Genomic DNA, 25,615 nt, shown 5'->3' with positions numbered 1-25,615 from the left:
AAGATTTACCTCCCCTTAAATGTTAGGGAAGAAGTCGTAAGGGAACAATACGGATTACTAGCCTATAGCCATCAAGGAGAGCGAAGGACCTTCCTCCGACTCTTAAGAGAATACTAGTGTCCGTCAATAAGAGCCCTCGTTAAGGAAGTTATCAGGGATTGCGACACTTGTGCTAGGAACAAGACAAGTCGCCTCGCACTATACGGATTAATAGGGACGGTCCCTATACCAAACACCCCCTAGAAATCAATATCGTGGGACTTTATTACGAAGCTCCCGCTATCTGAAGATCCGGTATTAGGAGTCAAGTACGACTCAATCCTAGTTATTATAGAAAGACTCACGAAGTATATGATACTAGTACCCTACTAGGAGGCAAGCACGGCTAAGCAGCTGGCCCACGCTTTCCTCAGGGAAGTAGTCAGCTAGTACGGCCTGCCTAAAGAGATACTCTTAGATCGAAACAAGCTCTTCACCTCTAAATTCTAGACTACCCTCACAGCCGCCCTAGGGATTAAGAGGAAAATAACCACTGCGTTCCATCCGTAGACTAACGGAGGAAACAAGAGAATGAACTAGGTAGTCGAAGCATACTTAAGATGCTACGTCAACTACCAACAGGACAACTAAGTAGCACTACTACCGCTCGCCTAGTTCGCGTATAACAGTTCAACCACAGAGACTACGAAAGAAACACCTTTCTATGCCAACTTCGGTTATAAACCCGTAGCATACAGAGAACCAGGCATTATAGCTATCGATAATAACCTGGCTAGGATCCGTGTCTCTAAGATCAAGGAACTACACACCTAGCTAGCCTCTGAGTTACAGTTTGTTTCTAAGCGCACTACACACTACTACAACAAGCGACGTAGCCAGGAGCCTACGCTAAAAGAGGGGGATAGGGTATATTTGATTAGAAAAAACATCAAAACTAAGAGGCTAAGCGACAAACTCGACTACAGGAAGCTTGGGCTATATAAGATCAAAAGAGTGAAAGGACCTATTAATTATGAATTGCAGTTGCCTAAGAATATAAGGATATACCCAACATTCCACATATCACTTCTCGAGCTCGCGCCACCGGGAGCGCCACCAGCTCCTCAAGTCGAAATCGACCTAGTCAACCCAAACGCCGAGTATGAGGTGGAACAGATACTAGATTGCAAGTATATTAGAGGAAAGATCAAGTACTTGGTTAAGTGGGAAGGATACCTACAGTTAGAAAACACTTGGGAGCCAAAGTCAAATCTCAACTGCCCTGAGATCCTGACTGACTTTCACCACCGGTATCCTAGACTTCCCAGACGGGAGCAGCGGAGGAGATATTAGGACCAGGAAGAAAAGACTCTTCCAGGGCATTCCAGTCGATACTAGGATCCCAGCTAATTGGAGACGAGATTGCGGGCCGTTCCCGCAGATCCCTCTCCAACCGCTCTTTATCCAACCGTTCCTTTTCTTCGGCAGCATCCAGCTCATCCAGAGACTCGAGGCCACAGCGGAGCATCTCGGTCTCTCGTTTCCTCAGAAACTTACGTTGTTGTTGGATACGCTCGATACGCGCGGCGATCTCTTGCTGTTTCGCAAGAGCCTCGTCCAACTCTCGTTCTAGTTTTTCCTTATTATTGTCCAAAGAGGACTAGTCCTGCGGCATGGGACCTCCTATGTCGCATCGTGAGAAGCCTCAACGAACGCACTCGGCGCATCTCGAGATACCTTCTCGAGCCTGGCACCTTTTGCCGGCTCGTTCGCAGGCTAAGCAGGAGATCATTTCGGTACTCGCGTCAAGGATTCGTTGGGCGTAGCGTTTTCTCTCTTTGTCTTTAACTGAGGTTTCTTTGAGAAGGCGTGGCATAATGGAAAGGAAGGAGGGCCTTGCCTCGCCATAAGATAATCCCTTGCCCTAGTTATGCGCACGGGACTGCGCTAGGAGGAATAGGGGATAGTATCACAATCACGGGGCTTGGGGGCCATAGGCCTAGCAGGCGAGGGACCGAAATAGGATAGCGGGTCACCTGATAGATCATTGATCCTCATTGAGGGTTAATGAGGCTCATTAATCTGGAGGATAGAGGTTCTATATAACAACGGGCTGTCGCCCACTAGGTAGGAGCCTTGTGCTCAACTTGATTAAGCTTTCCTAACTACAATATCATTGCCTTATCTTACTTCATTCACCATACCAACCCACGTGACCTTACCAGGGTAAGGAGAGAGTCGTAACATATTTATTTATTTATTAAAACGGAAAACTAACGTAACGTTTAATTCGGCGTTATTGTGACAGCACTGTGACGATGGTGTGAGGTGGCGACGCAACGTCGGGCTATTCATTTAGAATCTAAAGCTAAGGAGAGAAGAAAGGAGAGGAGGAGAGATCTATATACATATACATGTCAGAAGTAAGGGGATGTCAGGTGAGGAGCTAAGCCCCATTAGGCTTAAAGCTCGGGAACGCCACCATTCCCGGCCTGGCCTCTGTCACAGGCGATTAGGACAGGCGATTGGCTCAGGCGATGGGCTCAGGTGATCCGTAACAGCCGGCGCTGTGACACTATTTCTGAAATTCTGGGGGAAAGTAACCGCTATACTCTTAGTCGATGATAGAGATTACCTCCAATGTTTCCACATCCATCATGACGTTGTGGGGTCCGAGATCGCCATGGGTCATAACATATTCTTCCTTTTCAGTCTTAGGAGTTGGTTGGGGCTTTATAGCCTTTTCGGCGAAGTAGGAAGGGGGGGGGGGGGGGGGGGGGGGGGGGGGGGGGGGGGGGGGGGGGGGGGGGAGATGATTTGGGGCATGTGTGTTGTCCTATAAGTGAGAGCTTGATTGCTCTCGCGCAACAAGTCTCTCCTCCAGCCTCGAGTCGGACGAGTGGAGGCAAAGAGAATGAGTCGGACAACTTCGCAATCGTCGAGCATCCCTTCGGCACTAGTGCGTTGCCAAACATTTCTGAGCTAAGAAATATGTTGAGTGCTTTCAATGTTGCAGATGCATGAAGATCGGTATCCTTGATTCTCGAAGCCGAGAAGAACCGATGCAAGGTCCTCAATTACATTCACCGACACCTCCGAGATAACCTCCAACGTACCATCCCTCCAGGGGGGCGTCGGAGATAAAGGAGATCGGATTAACCTGACAAAGCAGCAATTGTCTTTGCATAATAGCCAGGGATGCTCCAAGCGTGTCATCCCTCCAATCATTGGTAGGGAAGCTAAAAACGTTGAGGTATACCATTGTGAGATTCATATAGGTAACACCTTCAAAGTCTGCGCTTATTTCCCGGTTCGTGTTGCTAACAAATTCAAGGATTGTATCACTATTATTAAGTTGGTTAGTATGGACTTTGAGAGCGATGATGCATTAGATTATATTGTCTCGTCCCACACTACTTAGATTTTTAATACGCAAGAAGACAAGTACACCTTAATTATTAATCAATTTAATCGTAACCATTAAACTTTACGCTGGGTTTATATTGTTAAATATGTTCGCAAACGCATGGCTAAGGATTTCAACAAAGCAATACTAAAGCCATTATTGACGTCGGATCTAATATATGTGGTACCATTCTTCATGCGATAAAAGGAAAACATTGCCGCGGGCAAGTATTGAAGCAGTTGAGAAGGCTGAGAGGTATCATCCCTCATACGATAGAGGGAAAACATTGCCGCGGGCAAGTATCGAAGAAGCTGAGCAGGCTGCGAGGGGAAGTGTCGACTCACGAGGAGTGAAAGATGTCGACCTTCAAGGATGTTATCGACGAGTTCCCTGACATCCAAGAGAATTTCTATTGAATTTCCAGATTTGCTAACATTCCTTGAGTAGTTGACGGACTCTTCGACATTTAATGGTGTTATTGACGAGTTCCCAATATCCGGAGAGCAGATTACTCCGCACGCTCAGAACGAGACCAATTGATGGGAACTTTCACCTCAGATACACCAAATCGAAACCATCGCTACTCAAACCTCAAGAGAGGACTCGCCACCAACGAGGAGCCGGTTGATGGGGAGAAGTCTAATAGCAATCCAACGTCAATTCGGCACCCATACAGAGTGAGGGGAAAAGGGGAAGGCTTCAGGAGCGGATGAATGGGGTGGATGTAGGACAAGGGCGAATGGCGAGTTGTGGAGTCTAGGAGGACATGTTCAGCCCTCCGATATGGGTCTGCCAGCGGTGATTGGAAAACGACTCAGCAGTGGCGGCGCTTAAATAGATCAATCATGCCATAGACAGTAATGGATGATTGTCAACGAATGATTGTGTGCAAGTGACGATGAATTTTCTTTTCTTTTGCATTGTAAGGTCAATAAATGTCAAGGAGCTTTTCAGACACTCGGAATCAGAAGGCTGTGAAACTTAGGAAGATGGCCAGAAGACTCGTCTCGAGCAGGTCTTTAATGGCTGCAAACAGTTAGCATCTCAGTGACGAGGAGAGTTATTTTGCTTGGAAAACCTCCTGGATAGAAGGTGAGGTGGTTCGGTTCCGAAGTGGCCTTCTCTCTTTGTTGCGCCGATTTCAGGCTTCAAAGTCACAGCAATAGCAACAGCAACTTACTTCCCGTTGATTGAAATTCATACTCTGACTATGCTTGAGCCCATATGGTTCTCCCTCGTCCATCCGCTTGGTGTCCTCTCATTCATGTCCCAATTCTGCATGAACGGGCCAGGACCCTCTGGCAGCATTCTCTTACCAGCCATTTTCTCATTCCGCCACAAGATATGAGTGCCACCATTCTCTTCCTCGGACTGCGGTCTGATACGCCCCTTAGGAACGATCTCACCGCCTCGTAAAGTAGGTGTCGCCAAACGCACGCCTGTTGCAGTCTCGCTCCAAGCACCATCCTCAGCCACCCTCTCCAACAAGGCAAGCGGCACTAACCAATCCTCGACCCTCGATCGCTCCTTTGGTACACGCGACAACCATTCGTCACTGAAAAAAGAGCCAATGTTAGCTACTGGTACAGGGAAACTGGCGTCGGTTCAGACGTCGCGGCGTACGAAAGCAGCCCACTGATGCGGTTGCGTAGGGTCTCGCGGCTGCACATCAATGACCCAGAAGCGCTGCAGATTCGAGTTGAGACGGGCAAAAGCCTTTAAGCTAGGGACAAGCGGTGGCAGAGAGGACGGGAAGCGGGTCATGGATCCAACGTGAGAGGTCTGACTGTAGTTGTCGCGGCATCGTGTTGCCATGGCGTCAGAGGAGGTAGGGCCAGGTTCGCGTCCAGCGAGGTTGATGATGATGCAAGATTTGGGTTGCGGGGTGGATATATATAGCTTGGTAGCTGGCATTTTCTCCGTGAGATTCAACGCCGAAAAGTGCGGAGCATATCGCTGGGAGGCGAAGGCGGAGATGCACCAGCTGAGGAAGGATAGTTCGGATAGAATCACACAGGTGAGTTGTCGGGTGCTTTGGACTCTGGTTCACAACGAAGCCTGTTTGTCTCGGAAATACAATTCAACAGTACTGAGAACAGGTTCTTATCAACAGAATTAATCATCTTAGCCAAAGAAGGATGCTTCCGATTAGTTCCATAGCCAGAAACCTGGCGGAAGAGCTACAAGGCGCTATCATAATACATTTTGATAATCAAGCATTATCTCAACTCAGGCTGTATCAAGAATCACGTGCCTGATACAAACGCCCGGCCCTGTCCACTCTGCCCGTTTGTCCCTCCCGGGCCAGTGCTACACGTGGAGTTGCCGTTAGGAGTATTGCCCGAACCTGAACCAGAGAAGAGATCAATACTCCATGTCATTGTTCCTCCGAAACAATGAGAACTGGCCCATGTCTGTCTTCTTCATCGCGATCGTCTCGAGATCATCGTAGCCGAGCCACTGGTTACTCCAAACGAGATATTTCATCATGGCAGTCGAGTCCAGAATCATCGGCGTGATGCCCAGCTGGGGAATCAGATTCGCGATTTCTTGTAACGACATTATGCCTGGGTAAGCAGTGCATGCAGGGACCCGGATCGCTAGGACCAATCCATGTGCACCCTACTGTACTGTTGTGCAATCGACACTTTCTACGGTATAACCTCTACCGTAGTAAGCCAAGCCCATGTTGATCTTGGATGGATCGACCTTGTCGTACCACAGTGGAAGGGTCCAGTTGAAAAGTTCGGGGATGTTTGTTTGACCAACGATGACAGGACCAACGTCTACTACAGTTTTGTCCCAGGGACCGTGAAGATCGTAAGCTAACAGGCCGAAGAAATCAACAAACGGTTCCATTGCCACCGGGTCGAACCACCTCAGGTACAGTACCAGTACGAAGCAGGTAGCGTAGCGCAGCGCTGATACCGAACTCTGTGCCAAACGATGCTCGCATTTCCCGGAGGAGCGAAACAAAGTTTTCCGTGTCACTGGGAACACCGTCTCTATCAGGAGCACCTGGATACTCCCAATCGATATCTACACCCGGGAACCCGTATTGGAGCATAAAGCTCTTTAGAGACGATATGAAGGCAGCTCGATTGCTAGCTGTGCTGACAACCTGACTAAAGGTAGATTGCGTTGGACCAGGATCGCTGAAGTCCCAGCCGCCTATTGAATGAAACCCACGTCTGAAGTGTGGACGTCTTGAGAGCAGTGAACTGAGTATAGTAAGGCACATCACGAGCATCGGTAGGGACGATGGCAAATGTTGCCGGGTCTATGCTCGCAAACGCAAGAAATATGTGAGTCAAACCCGCTGTGTTGATCTGCGCTGGACTGATGCGTTGGCACTCGCGTCCATGGTTGTTCCCAACCTGATAGTAGGCAATGTTTCGGCCGAGCGCTGAGCTGCCGCCGCACGCGGGAGCCGTAACGAGAGAGCAAGAACCAAAGCTTGCCTGGCAAGGTGAACCAGGGATTGGGGAGCTACAGAAGTCGGTTCCAACCTGAAGGATGACGTCTGTTAAAATCGATTGTCGACAAACCACAAAATTTGGGGGGGAGGGAGGGGACATACACCACAATATCCAAAGTAACTGCAACACACGTCCAGGGGACAAGTTACATTTCCACCCAGACTATCACGCCTACAGTTTGCAGTCGCGCCACCTACTCTTGGTTAATGACCCAGAATTTTACTCACTATAGCTGAACTCACAATTGCTACTGCAACCAGTGCCGCAGTTTTGTATTCCATAACCGCAAGTACCTCCTGAACTACAGCAAGAGCCGTCGGAGCAAGGATTGCCAGCACGGCATGTTGTTACCTGACGTCGATGAAGATCATGCGTCAGAGGGTAGGAATCATCGACAGTGCGTCGCGTCAAGTTCAATCCATGAGCTGCTGCAGAGCTGGTGGGAATTGGTTTGGAAATTGTGGGCTGAGGCACTGCGGTTGTGGGTATTGCTCCTTGGAAAATACCCATGATCCCGCTCATATATGAGTGAAATGGTAGGCGTGCCAATCTTTTCACAAAAATATCTCTGATGGCAATAATGGGAAGAGGAGGGGCCACCAGAAGTGTTTCGAATCTTTGCTGAACAGGTGGCAAGACTGGAAACTGCGACGCATTGCCACTACTGATCAGTTTAACAGCTTCCGTCTCGCGCTTGACACGCTTATAGAACTCGGTGTGTCCCGCCTCCTACAATTTGTTCGGATCAGGAAGTGCTTTCGGTATGATTAGATGATTAGTTGTACGTACCTCAGTCTCTGTCAGTGGCCGAGCGAATGATGCCGCGGAGCCGTTTTCATAGACGAGATCAACATACATAAGAGTTTGACCTATTTCTCTTTGGTATACTGAGTTCACAGTTTGCAGCAACTGGAACCATACTACAGCAGCACTAGGAGCTCCACCAATGTCCTGCCCAGCAGTTTGGAAAGAAAACGGATACTGTCCGGCAGGTGGTGACACGGCTGCTCGGGCGTCTGTAATACGCTTTCGCAGAGCGCTATGAATATTGCCTTGGATATCCTGGAGAAATATCACGATCAGCATCCCGACTCTAGCATTAGGTAGAGCGATGAACCTTCTCAGAGAATGTTCCTCCAAACTGGGAGCCACCGCACCTGCCATTCTGGGGTGCACAGTACGTCAAGGCATTTTAGCCACCTTCCACGGTACTAGTTACTCATAAGTTTCTATTACAAGATTGACTTATTGATACTTACATAGCAGGTGGCCACTCATCACAGGTCCACATCATCCCACTTGGACCGGTCTGAGCCTGATTGGCAATCACGTTGTAGCCAGCCTGCCCGAAAAGGAGCCCGTTGGGATTCCATCTCATTCTAATGTACGCTGTAAGACTACTCCAAGATGAGCTGGATGGAACCGTGGGTGGCTGGTCTACCTTTGGGCAAGCATTCTGAATTTGTGCCTTCTAGTTCGACGGGCAAGCTGCATTTCGTCGTGCTCTTTTATTACCGTTATTCGTATCAAAGGTGAGAGTGATGAAATTTTGTCCTCCATTTTGACCTGGGATCAGCAGTCCAAGATTACCAGCAGCAGCATTTCCGGGAATAGTCTGGAGAGGATTTCTCTGGTTGACATTTCGACAAACCGAAGGCATTTTTGCACAGTTATAAATGAGAAGAGGTCTGTTTGGTGGCGGCTGGCCTGAGACAAAAGTTATGGCTCCCAGAAAGACGAAAAGCCGCAAAACGGACATTGTCCAAGATCCTTTGAGTCTCATTGCTGAAACTTTGCACGATGTGGATAATCGGAATCAAAATTGACTTGAAGATTGACAACAGAGGATAGCTCCTGTCTAGAAAACAGTGTTCTCCAAGTTTCGGCATCTTTATGAGCTATCCTGAATTCTCACCCGACCACTTCAAGACCTGTAGCCTTGTCCTGCTTGACTGAGACGTAGTACCTGGAGCATGGGATATCTGACCAGCATCAAGCCATACCGGACTCGGCTTATTCCAAATAAGCCACTGAGGGGTAGTACCTGCAGCATGGTATATGTCGCATAGTGTTCCCAAAGAGAAATAGCGTGGTCGGCTGATGAAAACGTTTCATTCTCTCGACTACTGAATAGAACAATGAGTACACAGAATCATCATTGAATAACTGATTTTCATCGTTCTTTTGACTGCAACGTTCGACAGTGTATTCAATATTTGACCAGCATCAAGCTATACCGGACTCGGATTATTCCAATAGGTCCGCGGGTTTTAGGGACAGTCTAGGCTTTTTCAATAACAGCCCGGACAGAATGAAGTCATCCTCACTAGCTGCGCCTAATTCCCCACTCTTTGAGAATGCACTCAGTTTTATGCTTTAGCTCTTAGTCCTTAGCACTCAATCCTCAGCCCTTATTTACTGCTCACAGGCTGACAAGGAGCTTACTCGCAGTGCAGCAGTACAGTGCAATCAATAGTGCAATCAACAGTGCAATCAGTCAGTACAATGCAGCAGCACAGATTGCAGTCCAACAGTGCAGTATACTCAGTACAATGTAGTCAATACAATGTAATCATACAGTCAGTCGTTACAGTCAGTACAGTGCAGTAGTACAGAGTACAGTGTAGTCAGTACAGTGTAGCAGTGCAGCAGTGCAGCGGTGTAGCCGACATTCAGTGCATTCCGTGCATTCAGTGCAGTGTCCGTGGGGCTCCTAGTGCTCCCAATGCTCCCGGGCCCTAGCATGAGGAGTGAAAGAACTGAAGTTAAAAGCGAGAGAATGCGCAAATATATAGAAGGAAAAAAAGGATAAAACCCCTATTTTCTCTGCCTTCGCGTTTGTTAGAACAGCCGGGCTCTTATTGCAAAAGCCTAGACTGTCCCTAAAACCCGCGAATAGGTCACTGAAACATAGTAACCGGGGCACGGGAGACTTAATATCTGACCAAAATCAGAATATACTAGACTCGGGTTATACCAAGTGGAAATGGTGGTCAGCTCAGAAGTCTCACCGAATTTGGAAGGAGAATACTAAGTTTGAGTCAGCTAAATGCTTACTTGACAGGGCGAATTTTAGAAATTAATCAAGTAGACAAGGGAGGTAACTATTTGCATGCATATACCAATGGGATGGCATTCTAAAGCTATCATACGACTCAAGAGAGTAAGGGATAGAATTTTCCCTCGAGAAAAGGGACCAGAGTACGAGAGGGTTGCAGACGAGTTAATGAACCGTCACGTTGAGACTCCGGGGTGCACCCATTAGAGCAGTAGGTCTACGAAGTCTGTGTCACTTGCCTGTCGAGGTGCTGAATGCAACTCTGTCTCGCATAAACTCCTCGGTGAAGGGAAGTAAGCCGCCACTTCTGCAGGACCCTGGATCACCTTAATCTACCCGGTACACTGCTCACAATGAGAATGTACCAATCCATTACCGAGGGGATTAAAGAGATGGTCAGCCATGGGATCTGCCACACAGTAGTGCCTGGGGTACAGGGGTATTCTTTCTAATGTTGAGCACGCATCCAGTATTTCTAGATCTACTTTACAATCCAGCCTCTATTCTTCTCCTCGAGTAGTTACCTAGTGCTGCAAGTATCAAGATGCGCGCCCCTTTCATTGTTCTGCCTCTACTCGCCATCGGCGTAGCGTCCGACTCAATCCTGGAGTCCCTCGGATTTGGCATGTTAGAATCAGGCAGCCTGCTGCAAAAATACTCTCGACTACTCCGACGACAGTCGTCAAGCAACGGGACCTGTCGTCTCAGCCTCCAAACCGATATCTGGACCAGCTGCGCCGCTCTGCTCTCTGAATTCAACCTCACTTTGGATTACTTCAAGAGTGCAAATCCCAACATCGGTGCGAATTGCGCCAATTTCCAACCTGGGGCTACTTACTGCCTCTCTGTCCGTAGGTGACACGCTCGAGGCTGAGACGAAGAGAAGTATTGACTAACAGGATGGTTAGCAAGTGGGAGCCCAATTCCGGTGTCCACGAATGGTTTGTGTGGTGCGCAGCAGAATTGGACGAATACTTGTATTGGAAGCTCAGCTGGAGCTTGTTGTGGAATTGGTGGCTTGTATGCGTCCCATTCTCTATCTAGTATTGTGATTATCGTTCATCTTCTGACGACGATAGTTGTGGTACTGGGGAAATCTTTTGCGGCCTCGGTAAGCTTGACGTGTCTTGAACTCATAGATCCCCATTGTCTACGTTCTCATTTCTGGCTCCGGTATAGAAGGGAAGCCTTTTACATTGGACCCACACGGACCAGTGCCTCCAACGAAACGGGACGTACTTAAAATCTATGAGTAGAACGAGCCACTCTAGCCAACGTGCGGGATCTAAAACGTTGTCATCGACCCATCTCAAACTAGTATACATCTATCTTTTATATTTCTTTGAAATTTTTAAAAGATATCCCAGGCCGGCCTACCCACAGGATTTAAGCATGATCGCAACGAGCCTACGACAGCGCCGGCATCTGTGTTTAAGATTTCAGAACTTCACGCTGATCCAGACCAGTCGCTAATGTCAAGACAGGAGTTTGCCAAGAGGGCACTTGCGATGGTGCACCTATTCCATATTCCACAGATGGTACCTGCGGCAGCCAAATTCAATGGACCGAGTGTCCTCCCCAATTTGGAGACTGTTGTTCCGAGTTTGGATTCTGTGGAAATGGAACCACATTCTGCGGCACCGGATGCCAGAGCGGTACCTGTACTGATTCGACTGTAACTACAACCACTACAACCACGAGTGCCCACCCTACTCAGACTGCAGGATCGATTTCCACGGACGGAACCTGCGGGTTTAGCGGCGGTCTGATTTGCAAAGGCTCGACGTTTGGCAGTTGTTGTTCGTCAGCAGGATATTGTGGCTCGACCGAGTATGCATGTTTAGATATTCTAGGATGGTAAGTAAATTGACCTCAATCCCACGTCATCATGTCTTGTCTCCCATATTAAATTTTAAATCCGCCATGAACAGTCAATCCGCATAACCTTATGGCTCGTGCAACATCACGGGATAGGTTACCTCAACTTCACAAGCACGGCAAGCGTTCCCACCAGCAGCAGCGCAGCAGCAACGAAGACCAGCAGCGGCACGACCACGATCATCTTTTCCACCGCCCCGGGTCCGACTCAGACCGGGATTGCAGCCAACTGCAATGCATGGGTTCTGCAGACCCCCGGGCTCTTCTGCGCCGATCTCGCCACTGAAGCCGGAATCTCGCTTTCTCTCTTCTACACGCTCAATCCCGCCGTCAATAACGCCAAGGGGGACTGTCAAGGTCTTCTTGCCGGCGATGCATATTGTGTTGGGACCACCACGACATCATCCTCCGTTAACGAGCAGCACGGCAACGTCAACGGGTACTAAGGCCGGGCGCGAATGAAGGCTAGGATGTGAGGGGTGATGGATAGATAGTAGGGAAGTATTTTAAGGCAGAATTTGATTAGCAGAATAATGTTGACTGGAAAATCAATTCCAAAAGCCCTCCTTCAAATATCCTCAAATCGAAGAACAACTACATTCTCATCCCACAATCCTCGTGCCTCCACCCCAACCCCTCATTGGTAAATCATCCTCAAAATGTTCACCCCCGCCAAACAAGTGTTCCTGCATCGGAACACGGATCCATATCCGGAAGGTGGCATCTCAATCTCAACCCCAAGTTCCGAGGCGGGAGTTGTGTTTTAGCGCATGCGGCACTCGAGCTTTTCCCATCCAATGGAGGAGCACGTTTCTGGATGATCGACATCTTGATGTTCAGTAGTATTTGTATACAGGTGTGGGCGAGGTACGGATTGGGTAGGTGATGCAAGGAATGAGGAGGTCATGGGTATTGTGCTGGAGGTGGAATGTCACTGCTAGTAAACTTGTTTCCTTCTAGAAGGCGTTAAGATCGTGGATCATTTAAGCATAAATAGGGAACAGCCGCCCCGCGCTATTCGGCTGTACATATCCTCCGTTTTTCTCTCGGATTTTCTCTTCTCACTCTCATTCTGACCTTTTCGAAGATGCATTCTCGATTATTGTTCCTCCTTGGTGGAGTGGCGAGGGTGTTGGCTCAGACCCAATATACGTCTACTGGCACGGCGGCAGTGGCGAAGGCAAGGGCTACTGCTTTGACGGAAAGTCCGACTAGTGATGTGGTGGGGAAGAGTTTTAATCGATTTGTGACGATTTGGTGCGAGAATACGGATTATTCGATGGCTGCTGCTGATCGTTTGTCTCTCTTTCCCCAATCTTATTCTCTGCTTCATTTCTCTAGCGATTAGAATGAACAACAGGAAAAAGAGAAGATGTTTCAAATAAACTACTAACTCTCAACCCAGCAAACTTCGCGTACCTAGCCACTCAAGGAATTCTTCTCACCAATTACCTCGCCATCACACACCCTTCACAACCGAACTACGTTGCGGCAGTAGGTGGTTCGACGCACGGCATCAGCAGTGATTCATTCTCTCGAATCAACAGTTCTTCACAGACGATTGTGGATCTACTTGAAGCCGGAGGTGTAAGTTGGAGTGAGTACCAGCAGGACTCGCCTTACTCTGGTTTCGAGGGAAATTATATCAATCAGCAGACGGGCGCAAATGATTATGTTAGGAAACATAAGTACGTTTTCCACCCTCGTTTCCCTTTCTTTGAAAAGCACAGCAATAACGGGAATCAGTGGATTAATGAGTTACGACTCCGTGACCTCGAATCTTGACCGTCTTGCCAAGATCAAGAACTTTACCATGTTCGAGACTGATTTGGCGAATAATCAGTTGCCGCAATGGATGTTCATTACCCCAAACATGAGTATTTTACCTCTTTTCCATTCCACTTGGAGTAGAACTAACAGATGCAGCAAATGATGGCCACGATACATCCGTCACCGTAGCAGGAGCATGGGCGAGAAGTTTCCTGACTCCCTTGTTGAGCAACAGTAATTTCATGCAGAATACCTTGATCCTTTTGAGTGAGTCTGACTGAGAGCAAGGAAATTGATGAAAAGCTGACGAAAATAGCATTCGATGAAACGGAAAGTTATACGAGCAATAACCAAGTGTACTCAATATTGCTTGGAGATGCAATCCCGGCTTCTTTGGTAGGGACGACGAATAATACGGCGTTTAACCATTATTCGCAGATGGCGACTGTTGAGAAGAACTGGAATTTGGGAAATCTTGGGCTGGGTGATGCAACGGCTGCATCGTTTTTTGTTGGTTGATGGGGAGGAGTCGTGCTTAGAGGAAGGGAGTGGAAACGGATTTAAATGGAGATAATCATCACTTGATGAGTTCGGGGAGTTTCTCGTCATGTCTGCGTCTGCCGTGTAGCTGGGTGAGATTGGAAGGCTGTTCTTCAGCATGCCTCCGGCTCCTCTGGCTCCTCTGTCTTGCTTCGTCAAAGTTTCAAGCGTCAAGGCGGATACGATGCCTTCTCAAACTCGTCTTCAATTGGCTGCTACAGGAGGTAGGCGTAAACTAAGCCACAGGACAGCCTCGGAGACATCTATCTCGTGACCAGGCTGTGCCAAGGCTGTGAATATCGAACGACAAGCCACAACTCAACGTCATCATCGCATCGCAAAAGGTTCCAGAAGTCAGAGAGAAAGTTCGTTGCCTAGAAAATAAGCTTCCTTACGCACAGTCATCCTTCTCAAGGACTTCCTATTCTGGAGTTCACATCGTACAAGCTCCATCCCTGTTCACGCAATGCAGATCTCGAAGAGTTTACTTATCGAACGAATGGGAACCTTACCATAGTCGATGCAGCTTTCCGAGCAAACACCACTGCGAAGTGCAACAAAAGAAAATGGACAGGGATGTGTTTGTTTGCTGGTTTCTCATGATGCATTCATTCACCTCACAGTTTTTCTCTCAAACACAAAAAGTAGATTTCCGTGGCAGACTGGAGACAACGACGACAACTTCTTCTCGAGAAAGACAAACAGATGAAGAGAAGAAACAAGACAAGGTTCAAACCACCACGTGCTCATCTCATCCTCCCATCTCACGGCCCCCAAATAAGGAGGCAATCAACGGAGCGGAGCGCTGATCAACGGTGAGTGGAGTTACTGCTCACAGTTTGACAAGGCAATGGCACTTGTCACTTTTTTTTGTTGCATTACGCAGTCTGAGGCTGTTGAGGAGGCTACTTTGCGGCTTTGGTGAGCGTTCCGTCTTAACCTCGTCAGAAGCTTTGTCGGGGTTGACTTTGCGAAACTAGAAAGGGGGGTCAAGTCACGGGGATTCATGATGAGGTTATGCATTTCTTGCATTGCATACGAACTATTGAAAGTTTATCTGGTAGTGAGCATCTTGGAGAATGATCGGCTTTGGTGGTGATTTCTTCCCAGAGGATTGGGTACGAGTTTCGGCGAGTATCTTCCTTTTCCTTTCTTCTCAAGCGTTTGAGGTTGTGGCTGCCGGTGTCTCGGTGAGCCATTCGAGATCCTGATGCTGACGCCCACCGAAATCTGATGTCTCAGTAACACGTTCGGTATCCTCCAACGGCCGTTGTCGTCGGAGCCTTTTCCGGGTCAAATGTTGAACTTATATAGAGTTAGAGTCTCATTTCATAGTTGAATGTCCAGTACAGTGCATTCATCACACGATGGCATTCTCTCCCTCCCTTCCAACGTCCCGTACCTGCCACTTGTCGGCTCTACAATATTCGTTTGCTTGTGAAGGCCCGAACCGTACATCGTTGGTAGAACCAAGACCTGAGACAAGATTGTACAATCATCGCACTCTCATCCGGGTTCGCCGAAGGAATCACAGCGTTGAGAAGGAGATTGTGAAGCCTCACGATCGCAAGGATTGAAAATTCCATTTCGAATGCCCCTGAGCTTGAGAATCGACGTTCTCGGTGTGACAGCCTCCCACACCGTTGGCGATGATAAATCGCGCATGGAGTTAAAAACAATTCATCAACGATGGAAATCCAGGGCTCCGGAACGCTGGAATGGTTTCTGCACTCCGTCTGGTCGGCTCACACGATGACAGGGTACGCAGGGCCTCTGAAGATCCTTATCTTCAGGCTATTTGGGGATTGTTCAAGGTTGTTTAGGGTCCGTCTTCCCGGATTGCGATGAACATCCCATCTCAGTACTGTACTGTACACCCATTGGCCCAGGCGACATAGCGGGGAAGCTGTCAATCGGGGATGCATCTGGAAGTTGGGGATTTGGGTTTGGACAGCCTCACTTGAGACATTTTAATTCTTCTTCCTCTCTTCTTGTCTTCTTCTCCTGTCATGTTAATTTTTTTGATCCTTCATGACATATGTAGTAACATTAATTTGCTTTAGAATGTTCTCCTCTTCTTTCGAGTAACCGTGGTTCGCATCTCTTGTCTCTGTCCCCGTTCCACCAAAACCATTGGCATTTTCCCCACGTGCGACGATATCGGTTACTTGGATCATTCATTCGCCCACCGCAGTCAAAATGGCTTCATGCATCGTAGCACAGCCCAGAAGACAGCCTTACCATCCGCCAACAAGAATGTCCTAGGCCCCGTTGAGCGATATCGGCTGGAGACGAGGTGTGAGTGCTGCCAGAGGTGAGAAGGCAGCAAGCAAGTCTGTACGAAGGTACCAGCTTGGCCCGTCCCCAAGTCAGGGCGAAGACGAGGGGCCAGCAGCAGAGAGAGAGCCTTGAGCCGCTCTCACACGCACACGCACACCTCTTGACAGACCGCAGTCGCTCGCACCTGTCTCAACGTATTTGGACAACTCTCACACATCTCTCTTCCTCACGACCACCAGAGAACAGGCATCACTTCGACCATCGGAACCACACCAATTTATCCTGACAATCCAGCCCACTCGCCAGGCCCCGCGAAATGGCAGACGAGATCGTCGCTCCCGTGAGGAACATCCTTAAGGCCTTCGAGCTCGGCATCAAGTTAGCAAACAAAGTTTCCAAATCTGCGAGCGACACATCTGCTGCACAAGCACTGCAGATTACCGAATCGTCCCAGAGTCTGCAGAGATCTCTGGATAGAAGCTCGCATACTATCAGTGATTCATACAAACAATATGTCGCATCATGCGGAGAGCGGTTCGGTAAGGCTCTGCAGAACGACGGTGAGTTCACTTCGACATTCACGAATAGGCATCTGCTAACTTGTTCAGATGAACTTAAACAACGGTTGAAGGATCTACGATCAGATGTGAGGGATCGGATTGACGAATGCGAAGATTTCGAGGATGACCCCGGATCCTTCAAGGCTGCAGCCTTCAGCAGCATCGAACGAGAAGCACAGAACTGTGCCGACCAATGCGTCGCTATATTCCACAATGTCAAGGATAGTGTTGGTCTGGCTGCAAACCAGAAGACTACAATGGCTTCCTCGCCCAAGGATGATCGATCATTCTTGACTAGCATGAGACCGAGGGGACCTAGCATCAATCTGCCTTTACCACCAAGCCCGAATCAATTGCCTCCAGCTACATCCCAGAAGGCTCCATCACACAACGATGATAGAGCTACCATGGTTAGCATGAGGGATCCTAGCATGGTTCTTCCTTCACCAAGCCAGTATCAATTGCCAATTCCAGCTACATCCCAGTACCCCACGCTGGTGTCAACACATAAGAATGATAGATCAACCGTGAGTAGCATGGTTAAGCCTTCACCAGGCCAGCATCAACTGCCAACCCCAGCTCCATCTCCACAAGAAAATCAACCCTATCTGGAAATCTCTCCTGCTGAACCTGTCAAGCCGAAGAGTCCTTGGTCCATTGAAAGCCCTTCTCAATTCGACCTGGGAGCCCATATGAATCCTCCGGCAAGATCACCCAAAAGATCCTCTCGCGAGGTTTCTCCAGGAACCGCAACCGATGCTCAGGGTCGTTTAATCTCAAGTCAAGTCGTTCAAAGCCGTGTCAGAGCCAATGACGAATTCCTAGCCCGCAGAAGAGATTCACGACTGATGTTTGAAAAAGAATTCCGACATTCCATTTCATCAATCGACGAACACAGAGTCAGTGAGATTTACACCTCCAGTCCAATTCTCACACCCGTCTCCGCTACAGGAGGCATGCCAATCAGCCCAATTGACGGTCGAACATCAAGATCTAGTGATTATCAAACAATGATGACTCGACAGAGAAGCCAAGGTGGAGCTTCACAAGCCAATCGAAGCTCAATTGCCAGCTCAAATTTCCAAGAACGGCCAGCAGCTCGAAGACACGATAGCGAGGATGACTCCATTTTCGGCCTACGAGTATCAGCACCGCTGAGTCCACCTCTCAGTGAGCACCGTTCTTCTGGAGGTCTTGAGGCTATCGCTACAACCTTGAAACTACCTGATTTTGGAGAAGGCGTTGAGCAAGGACTTGAGGTCGTTGATACTACCAATTATTCCGAAGGACTAATTCCTGTCGATGACGACTTTGACAATACTCCACACACCAATGAACCAACTGTTGCTGTACCTACAGCATCAGTGAGATCTATTGACCATCCAATGCGACACGATGACTCATTCTTCAAATTTGGAGGTTTCTGTGAGGGTGCGAGAGCCCTCATCAGAGGCGAGACTGGATTCAAGATCTACAAGAGACCAGCAGGACATTATAGTGCCACTGTCTCAGCCAAATGTATCAAATGCTCTTATGAAGTCGGTTGGAATGATATCGAGAAAGATAGATTGTTGGATCGTGCTGGTATCTATGGAAACTCTGGTATCCGATTCCGACAAAGATTCATATCGAAATGCCATCTCAAGACAAAGTCAATCGAGGAGTCTTGCTATGCGGTATGTCATCCCTATCATCGATCTAAGCTGTACTAATACTTTATAGTGCCTTTTCTGCATCGAAGAACACAAGACGGTCGAAGAGCACGATGCTACTATCTTCTTCTCAGTAGCCCAACTATTCCGACATCTCGCAACACATCCTCGGCCTTTGCCTAAAGTGGCTGGTATCATCATGATGTATGGTCCACAACCTCCTGAAGCAATTGATTTCGACATACATTTCCCCAATCCCGAACCAATCCCACACGTCTTCAATATCAAGGAAATTGCTCAGAAAGTGGCTGTTCGACCAACTGCTACTGCTGTCGTCACCCACCACCCAAAGATATCACACAGTGGCTTCCGTGACCCTGCTGGAGATAATGCCATGCATTTTGCAGCTGGTGCTAAGATCGTTGGAGTTACTTTTCCAACACAATTCGGTGGGACTTGGTGTATGGGATACCATGATGGTATAAGAGGAGCATTTCCTGCATCTACAGTCACACTTGACTTACCAGCAAGAGAGGATCTACTTATGAACCAATCGAGTCCACTTGTTGCGACCGCCAAATGGGATTTCAAACCCAAAGACGCCAAGGATACCACTCGTGGCTGGTTGAAGTTCAGCAAAGGGGAGTGGATCACCAATATCGGCTACACATTCCAAGATCAATGGTGCTGGTCTGGATGCACGAATAAAGGAAAAAACTGGGGTGTATTCCCGCAATCTTTCGTCGAAAATCTACATGAAGGTGGTCCCCTGTCTTCGAGTCCGAGCGTGAGGAATAGATTCGGATTGAAGGGAAGGATGCCGAGTATGCCAATTGGAAGAAGTCCAACATCGAACACGCCGATGCATGGACGGCAACCGAGTGTGAGGAGCACGAGTAGTAATGGGAGTGGTAATATGGTGCAGCATCAATCTGGGTTGGAGGTGGTGCAGAGTCCGATTCATGCCTCTCCTGGAAGTAGCTGGAGGAGATGAGAAGCAACAGATGATTGCTTTTCTCGGAAAGGCGATGAGAGACATATGACGGCAACAAGTGGCGTTGGCTAAGGAAAATAATGGGACGAGATCAAAGACGATATACTCTACGAGCACGGCGTTCGGGTGTTTCTGCTTCTTGCGTGGACGCTTTTTGTAAACTATGACTTTCTCTACGATACCCTTTTCTTTTTCTTGTTTATAGTTTGTGCAGGTGGTGTTAATGAATGAAAGATATGGAATCATTTATTGTTTGATGAGGTGAAATGTGGTGACAATTCAAGACGACCTAAAATTCTGGTGGTCCATTTAAATTCAGGGATATGCCGGAGCGAAAAATTCGCTTCGAGCCCCTGAATTTATAGTGGACGTGTGATATGCCTGAAAAGATAATGACACAGCGCATGAGCGCATGGAACAACTATGGAGTGGTGGTTAAAGACAGGATCCTTGAATGAAGATTTCAATTTGGCTTTATCACTAGGGTTCAAGCTTCCTAACATCGCTCTTGGGGATGATAGGTAACAACGCACTTCTATTGAAGTAGCTTCGTGCCAACAGCTGACTTTTACTATTTCTTTGTTTGATACATCTTCATTGCGAATTATGTGATGTCACGTTTCATCTCAGAGCGAGGGTGTGTGTATTCAAGGTCTTATATTGGCATGTACAGCTCTCTCAGATGTAGGAGGAGATGTCTAGAGAGCCTGCTCCCACCCATTTGAGGGAGTCTGTCTAACTATCCATTCCACCTTCCGTCCACATATGCCTGGCATTAAGGCTGAATTGGGACGGTGGCTGGTGAAAAAAACTCCTCAAACCTGTCAGACTACGTGAGGTGGAATGATGGAAAGGAATAATGAAGAGAATAGAGGGAAGAGGGGATCAGCTCTTCTTTGCACGTTGTTTGATTGCAAAGGATTATGCAAGGCTTTACTGATACGACAACCAAATTACAAATGCTACGCTCGTGTATGGATACATTACTCTTCATTTTGTTCTACAATTAGTTGTGAAGTGCAGCGTACTGAGGCTATCTGGCGAGCATATGAACGTTGGCTCACACAGCAACGCTGTCATCGACAAGTAAGAAAGCCCCAGTGCTATACTCTACGACTCCTTCTGCACTCTCCATCTCCATCCAGCCTAAGCCTGCCTGCATCTCGCAATCCATTACCTCAATAAACCCCCGGACATCACTCTTAGCCAACTCTGTCTGATCTCGCTCGAACAATCCCTCCGGCTTGAGAAGCATCTCAAGACATTTCTCAGCGTCTGCGTGGTTCGGGCTTTCCTTTGGCTCTTCCGTACGTGGCGAATGGTCTGGGGATTTCGACTCGTGGAGACTGCAGCGGATCTCGAACTTATTCTGTGGACGCAGTAATCTTAAAGACTGGATCCAGTTGGCTTTCGGGTTGTTCAGCACTTTTCCGAGATCTCTGTCCAAAAGGGTAATGAAGAGGATCAGTGACCTCAAGTTGACCAGATGCTTCGAGATGTATATGCATGCCTTTCGGAGAGCGATGAAGGGCTTCAGGTATGCACGAATGTGGTATGTAGTAATGGGCATGTTGTAACTGAATGACATAGCTCTGATTGGCGTATCGAGTGACATTTGTTCAAGAAAGTCGTAGGTTGTAAGATCCAGCGACAGGTTTCATGGTATTTTGGTCGTAGTTGCAACCATGTCAAAGATGTCTTCTCTCTCATACGTTCTGCATAAGAATTTGATCTTGCTTCCTGGCTCCAGCTGGATTTGAAATCCACGACATGATTTTCCCAGAACCAGTCGACGTATTCGCGCAAGATATCAAGGCCCCCAGATGTACCTGCCTTCTTGCCACGATTGCTGATTACTTCAAGAGCCTTGGTAAACTCAACGAGATTGTGATATTCGCTGACTTTATAATAGTCAATCTCTCCACATTTGTTGGCAAACAACCCTGATACGCTGGCTAAACAATCAAGTTTTGGAGTTCCATTCAAAGCCGAGACACACCACATCAGAGGTGTATAAGTGGCGTGAATTTCTGCTCCATCATCATCATTTAGGTCTGGTAGATCTTCAAACATCTCCTTCACTATCTCTTTGTCGGTGTATGCAGGTGTAGGATTTCGACGAGCAAGGGCAACCAGTTATCCTGTTGGGGTGGTGACAGCATAGGGTTGGAGTGGATTCCAGGGGAATGTGAGATAACCGTCTATTGACCAATCAGTATGTGTTTTCCGCAGCCACCAAGAAGCCGCAGTAAACTCTTCAGGATATTCGGGGCTTGAATTATCATTCTTAAAAAGCAAAAGTGACTACGACGTACAGATATTTTGTCGCAATTCTAGAGGAAGCTTTTCCTTGACGCTGTCAATCAAACTATTGCGCAGAAGAGTTAGTCGCAAGTCTTGAACATCCACGAATGCATATATATCATTTACAATGCAAACTCTGGATTGGTATAGTCCCAATAGCTTGTACATGATGTCCCATCCTTGTTAAAAAGCGCAAGATCTGGAATTGGACCAATGATCGCAACTCTTGGTGCGTTGGTATCGGGTTTGCTTCGTCAAGCGTGGTGACGTGGCTGTTGTTTGACATCTTGAGAATGAGTGTAATGGAAGATAGAGTCTAGGTGCTGCGACAAGATTGCAGGTCGTGGTCGTCTGTTGCAGAATGTGGTGTGGTTGTAGAAAAGTCAAGCTCGAGGAGCGGAAGTTGCGATTTTTACTCGCCCAAGAGCTTGCGAAGAGTGCTAGCAGCGAGCGAGACTCCGTTGAATGCCACGCCTATACGCATATCTCCCAATGAGGATTAGTGTCATGGGTTTCGAGTTGCTACAAGTCTCTGCAAGGAAATATTGTTTTCACAAAACATGTGTTCTCATCTACACATGTTATAGCTATATGAGCCGGACTGATGGGTTGTCTCGTCCTCTTGACTAATCTTTCACGAAAAGGACGTAGAGTCTTCTTTTATACATCTCAAATGGAATATAACGCAGCGTTGCACGCGATTCTCACATGATTACCAACAATCACCAATAATTTAAAAATTAAAAAATTAAAAAAATTAAAAATAATTATACGTTAATCATTTAACATACCCTTTATGTAATCACCTCGCAGAATCGGTTTTTGTCGCCACATATTCAATCAACAGAAAGAACGTAAGTCTTGATTCCTGGCGACTCTTTCTGTGAGGATATCGCACTTGTGGTTTTTGGGAAAATGTAGGTTAGAGAATGAAGGCAGAAGTTAGCATGTCCGAAGTCGTTGAATCTGATAAGATGCTACACATCTTGTTAAGGTGAAGGATGTGCTGCTGTTGCCATTGTTAGGAGTGCTATCAATGCAAAGTAAACAAGAACGATTGAGCGAATCCATCGAAACTGAAGTCGAGAGCAAGATCGGCATCATTGAGAAGCTAAAAAGCTTTGAAGAGATAGGCTTCTCATTTGACATTGAACACAGAATAGAAGAACATGCTTTTCGATCTGATCGTCATGGTACAACCGAAGCGTTTACGCGTCAATGTTTTGTTCGACTTTTTTCATTAGTCTCTCCTCTCTCATTTCAATTGACGGGGATATAATAGCAGCAGAGAGCGATAGCGATATGTTTGTTTTGGTATTACTCTGTTTTGATTCACAACAACACTTCAACAATCACTTCGTGGAGGCTATCTTCGTCGAGGTGGAGCTTTACCGGGCTCCATACATCTGTCCTCCGCAACTTACTATTCAATTCTCTCTCGAGGGGGGGTACTATTACTTCTTCAACTTGCAACGTTACTGAAAAGAGGTAGACTCAGCCAAGCTTACAATATCCCACATCACGAATCACTCAATACCATACCAAGACTCTTTACCTTCATGAGTCTACGGAGATTGTAAGCATCCAAGAGAGCAGCACGCCACGGTGGCTCGTCAAAGGAGTCGAAGTCCTGTCACAGTGGACAATGTGGCCCACAGATAGCGCTGCTGGCAACAAGCATTGTTTGTTGACAATTGCTCTATACGTCCTCGGTCCTTCAAGTGGTCTTGGAAACCGGCATTTTCCCTGCCCTTTGGAAGTATGCACAGTTATAGCAGGGCAATCTCTTGAGCTTCTTGGCCTCTGAATGGGTTTGTCTTCGAGTTTATAGAGAGAATGCTTTTGCTGGGTAGACAGCATGCTCTTCAATGAACACATGTTGAGTTGCAAACAATCTTTGAGAGCGACCATCTTCATTGTTCATTCATTGCAATTGTAAAACTCTGCATTGGCTTAGGACAGCTGTAGCTGAACTTAACAGGTCTAGGACTCCATCCCATTTCTCTCACCCAGATATCGATACCATACAGCACCCATACGGAATGAAGAACACTATTCATCCACCAAAAAAATAACATCAATGGCCTCTTCACTTCTTCTTGATCCCACACTTCGTCAAGCAACTCTCCACACCTTGCGCAACATTAGGAGGAATCTTACTCCTAAATCCATCTACATCCGCACCATCAACCATCACCGGTCCACCCACAGCAGCGTTAACCTCCTCTTCCGAGAAACCAAAGAATTCCTGTGCAATCTGAGCAAGACCAGGGTCGCTCCCCGTAAAGCTAGCAACGAACATCGCCGGAGTACAATCAGGATTGAACTGCATATGCACACTTCCTTGAGGGAAGATGGTCATTTGCAGAGTGTTGACCATGTTATGGATTTGTCGTCCACCATTCTCCAGCATGGTGCTTGTGTTCAAGCGACCTTCAAAGACGAGGAATAGCTCATTGGCACGGGGATGGACGTGAGGCGTATTGAAGCCACAAGGGCCAATGAATCCGAGGGCCATGGCTCCATGTTGCATGTATAATGCGGGGAAGGTAGATTGGTCTGCACGGACTAACTGTCCTCCTTGACCAGTGCTGACACCTGGAGAGCCGATTGGATGAGCGGAGGAGTCGTTGAACGAGAAGAGAAGGTCGGCATCTGTGAGGATGTTGAAACGGTCTACAGAAGATGGGACGAGAACAAGTTGTTGGAATAGAGCCAGATTGCTCGGTGTAGGGCTTGAGCTGGATGTGGTGTCTGAACTGCCTCGTGGGAGAACACCAGGGAGGCAGGCAACGGTGTTGGCTAACAGAGAGGCAGCCGTGAAGAGCGAAGCTGAGAAATGCATCTTGGTAATTGTTAAGCGCAGGATGTTGGCAGACTATTTGGAGGTGTGTTGTAAGAGGGAGTATGGTCGAGTAAAGAAGTCGCCAGAAAAAATAAGCTTAAACAGGAAAGAGCAGCTCAAGAACTTTGAGACACGGTACTGATACTTCGGTCGTTTGGGTTCGGAACAGATCAAGAATACCATAGCTAGAGAACATATTTATACCATCAGAATGGATTTTCCCAACTTCCTCAGGGAATGCAAAGCCCCAAGAGGAGGCCTACACTTGCCCTCACAATACCGACCGTAGATATGCTCGTGGTCACCGAAATACCAACATAGGAATGACTTTTCACAGTGGTCGCATCGCAGTTTAGAATGACGTCTACTTAAAGTCAACAAAACACTTTAACTGGATATATCGTGTTCATCTGCCCGATTGTTCTCGCTGCACAGGCAGATTAAAAAATCGTGACACCGAAGCTGTATGCCTGTCAACCCCCGCAAGGCTACGAAAGCTGGTCTCAACATCGTAGACGCAGTGCCGCTTCCTACTCTTCCTTCTCAGCTATGCCTAAATTAAGCGCCTTGACTTGGCCTTGTAGAGACCGTGGCAGCCTTGTCTCCAACAAGTGACTAATATGCCAAGGCATTTTAAGCGCTCACAGCTTTGAAGTTGTGCAGCCGAACGCGGCATCTTACTTTCCTAGCCCAGAAAGTAGCACCATGATAGGTGCAAGCCTCGCATGGAAAGAACGACCAGTGATCCGCCAAATTATATACATGCTCATTGAACCCAGGACATCTCGAAAAGAACTGAGATTGAGAAAGCTGCTGAGATACTGCAACAGAATCGTTACAAGTACATCATTTGCTGCAAGACATTCATCT

The 25,615-nt window shown here is 47.6% G+C and overlaps 6 protein-coding genes across 6 annotated transcripts; 3 read left to right on the top strand and 3 right to left on the bottom strand.

The window, feature by feature from the left end:
• Positions 1 to 5,698: 5,698 nt before the first annotated feature.
• Positions 5,699 to 8,678, bottom strand: LY89DRAFT_725922 (uncharacterized protein). Its single transcript, XM_018219015.1, has 7 exons — positions 8,306 to 8,678; positions 8,124 to 8,243; positions 7,654 to 7,957; positions 7,107 to 7,593; positions 6,575 to 6,908; positions 6,237 to 6,510; positions 5,699 to 6,007 (listed from the first exon to the last, which is right to left on the bottom strand). The coding sequence occupies exons 1-7, from the start codon at positions 8,422 to 8,424 to the stop codon at positions 5,750 to 5,752; spliced, it is 1,896 nt and encodes a 631-aa protein (XP_018061798.1). The 5' UTR covers positions 8,425 to 8,678; the 3' UTR covers positions 5,699 to 5,749.
• A 1,788-nt stretch (positions 8,679 to 10,466) lies between these two features.
• On the top strand, positions 10,467 to 12,246 carry LY89DRAFT_743062 (uncharacterized protein; the record flags this gene model as incomplete). The annotated part of the gene is made up of 5 exons (XM_018220916.1): positions 10,467 to 10,773; positions 10,831 to 10,942; positions 11,002 to 11,033; positions 11,407 to 11,779; positions 11,916 to 12,246. 5 exons carry the CDS (start codon positions 10,467 to 10,469, stop codon positions 12,244 to 12,246), a joined length of 1,155 nt encoding a protein of 384 aa, XP_018061797.1.
• Positions 12,247 to 12,887: 641 nt separating this feature from the next.
• On the top strand, positions 12,888 to 14,089 carry LY89DRAFT_601706 (phosphoesterase-domain-containing protein; the record flags this gene model as incomplete). The annotated part of the gene is made up of 5 exons (XM_018210210.1): positions 12,888 to 13,095; positions 13,206 to 13,488; positions 13,547 to 13,677; positions 13,727 to 13,837; positions 13,887 to 14,089. The coding sequence occupies 5 exons, from the start codon at positions 12,888 to 12,890 to the stop codon at positions 14,087 to 14,089; spliced, it is 936 nt and encodes a 311-aa protein (XP_018061796.1).
• A 2,617-nt stretch (positions 14,090 to 16,706) lies between these two features.
• Positions 16,707 to 19,596, top strand: LY89DRAFT_743060 (uncharacterized protein; the record flags this gene model as incomplete). Its single annotated transcript, XM_018220915.1, has 3 exons — positions 16,707 to 16,950; positions 16,999 to 18,626; positions 18,673 to 19,596. The coding sequence occupies 3 exons, from the start codon at positions 16,707 to 16,709 to the stop codon at positions 19,594 to 19,596; spliced, it is 2,796 nt and encodes a 931-aa protein (XP_018061795.1).
• A 1,060-nt stretch (positions 19,597 to 20,656) lies between these two features.
• LY89DRAFT_743059 (uncharacterized protein) lies at positions 20,657 to 21,211 on the bottom strand (the record flags this gene model as incomplete). The annotated part of the gene is made up of 1 exon (XM_018220914.1): positions 20,657 to 21,211. The coding sequence occupies one exon, from the start codon at positions 21,209 to 21,211 to the stop codon at positions 20,657 to 20,659; it is 555 nt and encodes a 184-aa protein (XP_018061794.1).
• Positions 21,212 to 23,851: 2,640 nt separating this feature from the next.
• On the bottom strand, positions 23,852 to 24,745 carry LY89DRAFT_766815 (RmlC-like cupin; the record flags this gene model as incomplete). Its single annotated transcript, XM_018221735.1, has 1 exon — positions 23,852 to 24,745. The coding sequence occupies one exon, from the start codon at positions 24,743 to 24,745 to the stop codon at positions 23,990 to 23,992; it is 756 nt and encodes a 251-aa protein (XP_018061793.1). The 3' UTR covers positions 23,852 to 23,989.
• Between the last annotated feature and the right edge of the window lie 870 nt (positions 24,746 to 25,615).

Source organism: Mollisia scopiformis, assembly GCF_001500285.1.
Source record: "Mollisia scopiformis unplaced genomic scaffold LY89scaffold_37, whole genome shotgun sequence".
Taxonomy (NCBI): domain Eukaryota; kingdom Fungi; phylum Ascomycota; class Leotiomycetes; order Helotiales; family Mollisiaceae; genus Mollisia; species Mollisia scopiformis.
Note: the sequence above shows the minus strand (reverse complement) of the source record. Positions and strands in the feature narration are given on the sequence as shown.

What these genes read in the sequence shown, in the direction of transcription:
- LY89DRAFT_725922 (XM_018219015.1), bottom strand. Translation starts at nt 8,424, where the DNA reads ATGGAGGACAAAATTTCATCACTCTCACCTTTGATACGAATAACGGTA. An exon ending in GGCCACTGACAGAGACTGAG is followed by an intron (nt 7,594 to 7,653) that starts GTACGTACAACT and finishes AACAAATTGTAG; the next exon opens with GAGGCGGGACACACCGAGTT. An exon ending in CACTGGTTGCAGTAGCAATT is followed by an intron (nt 6,909 to 7,106) that starts GTGAGTTCAGCT and finishes CGATTTTAACAG; the next exon opens with ACGTCATCCTTCAGGTTGGA.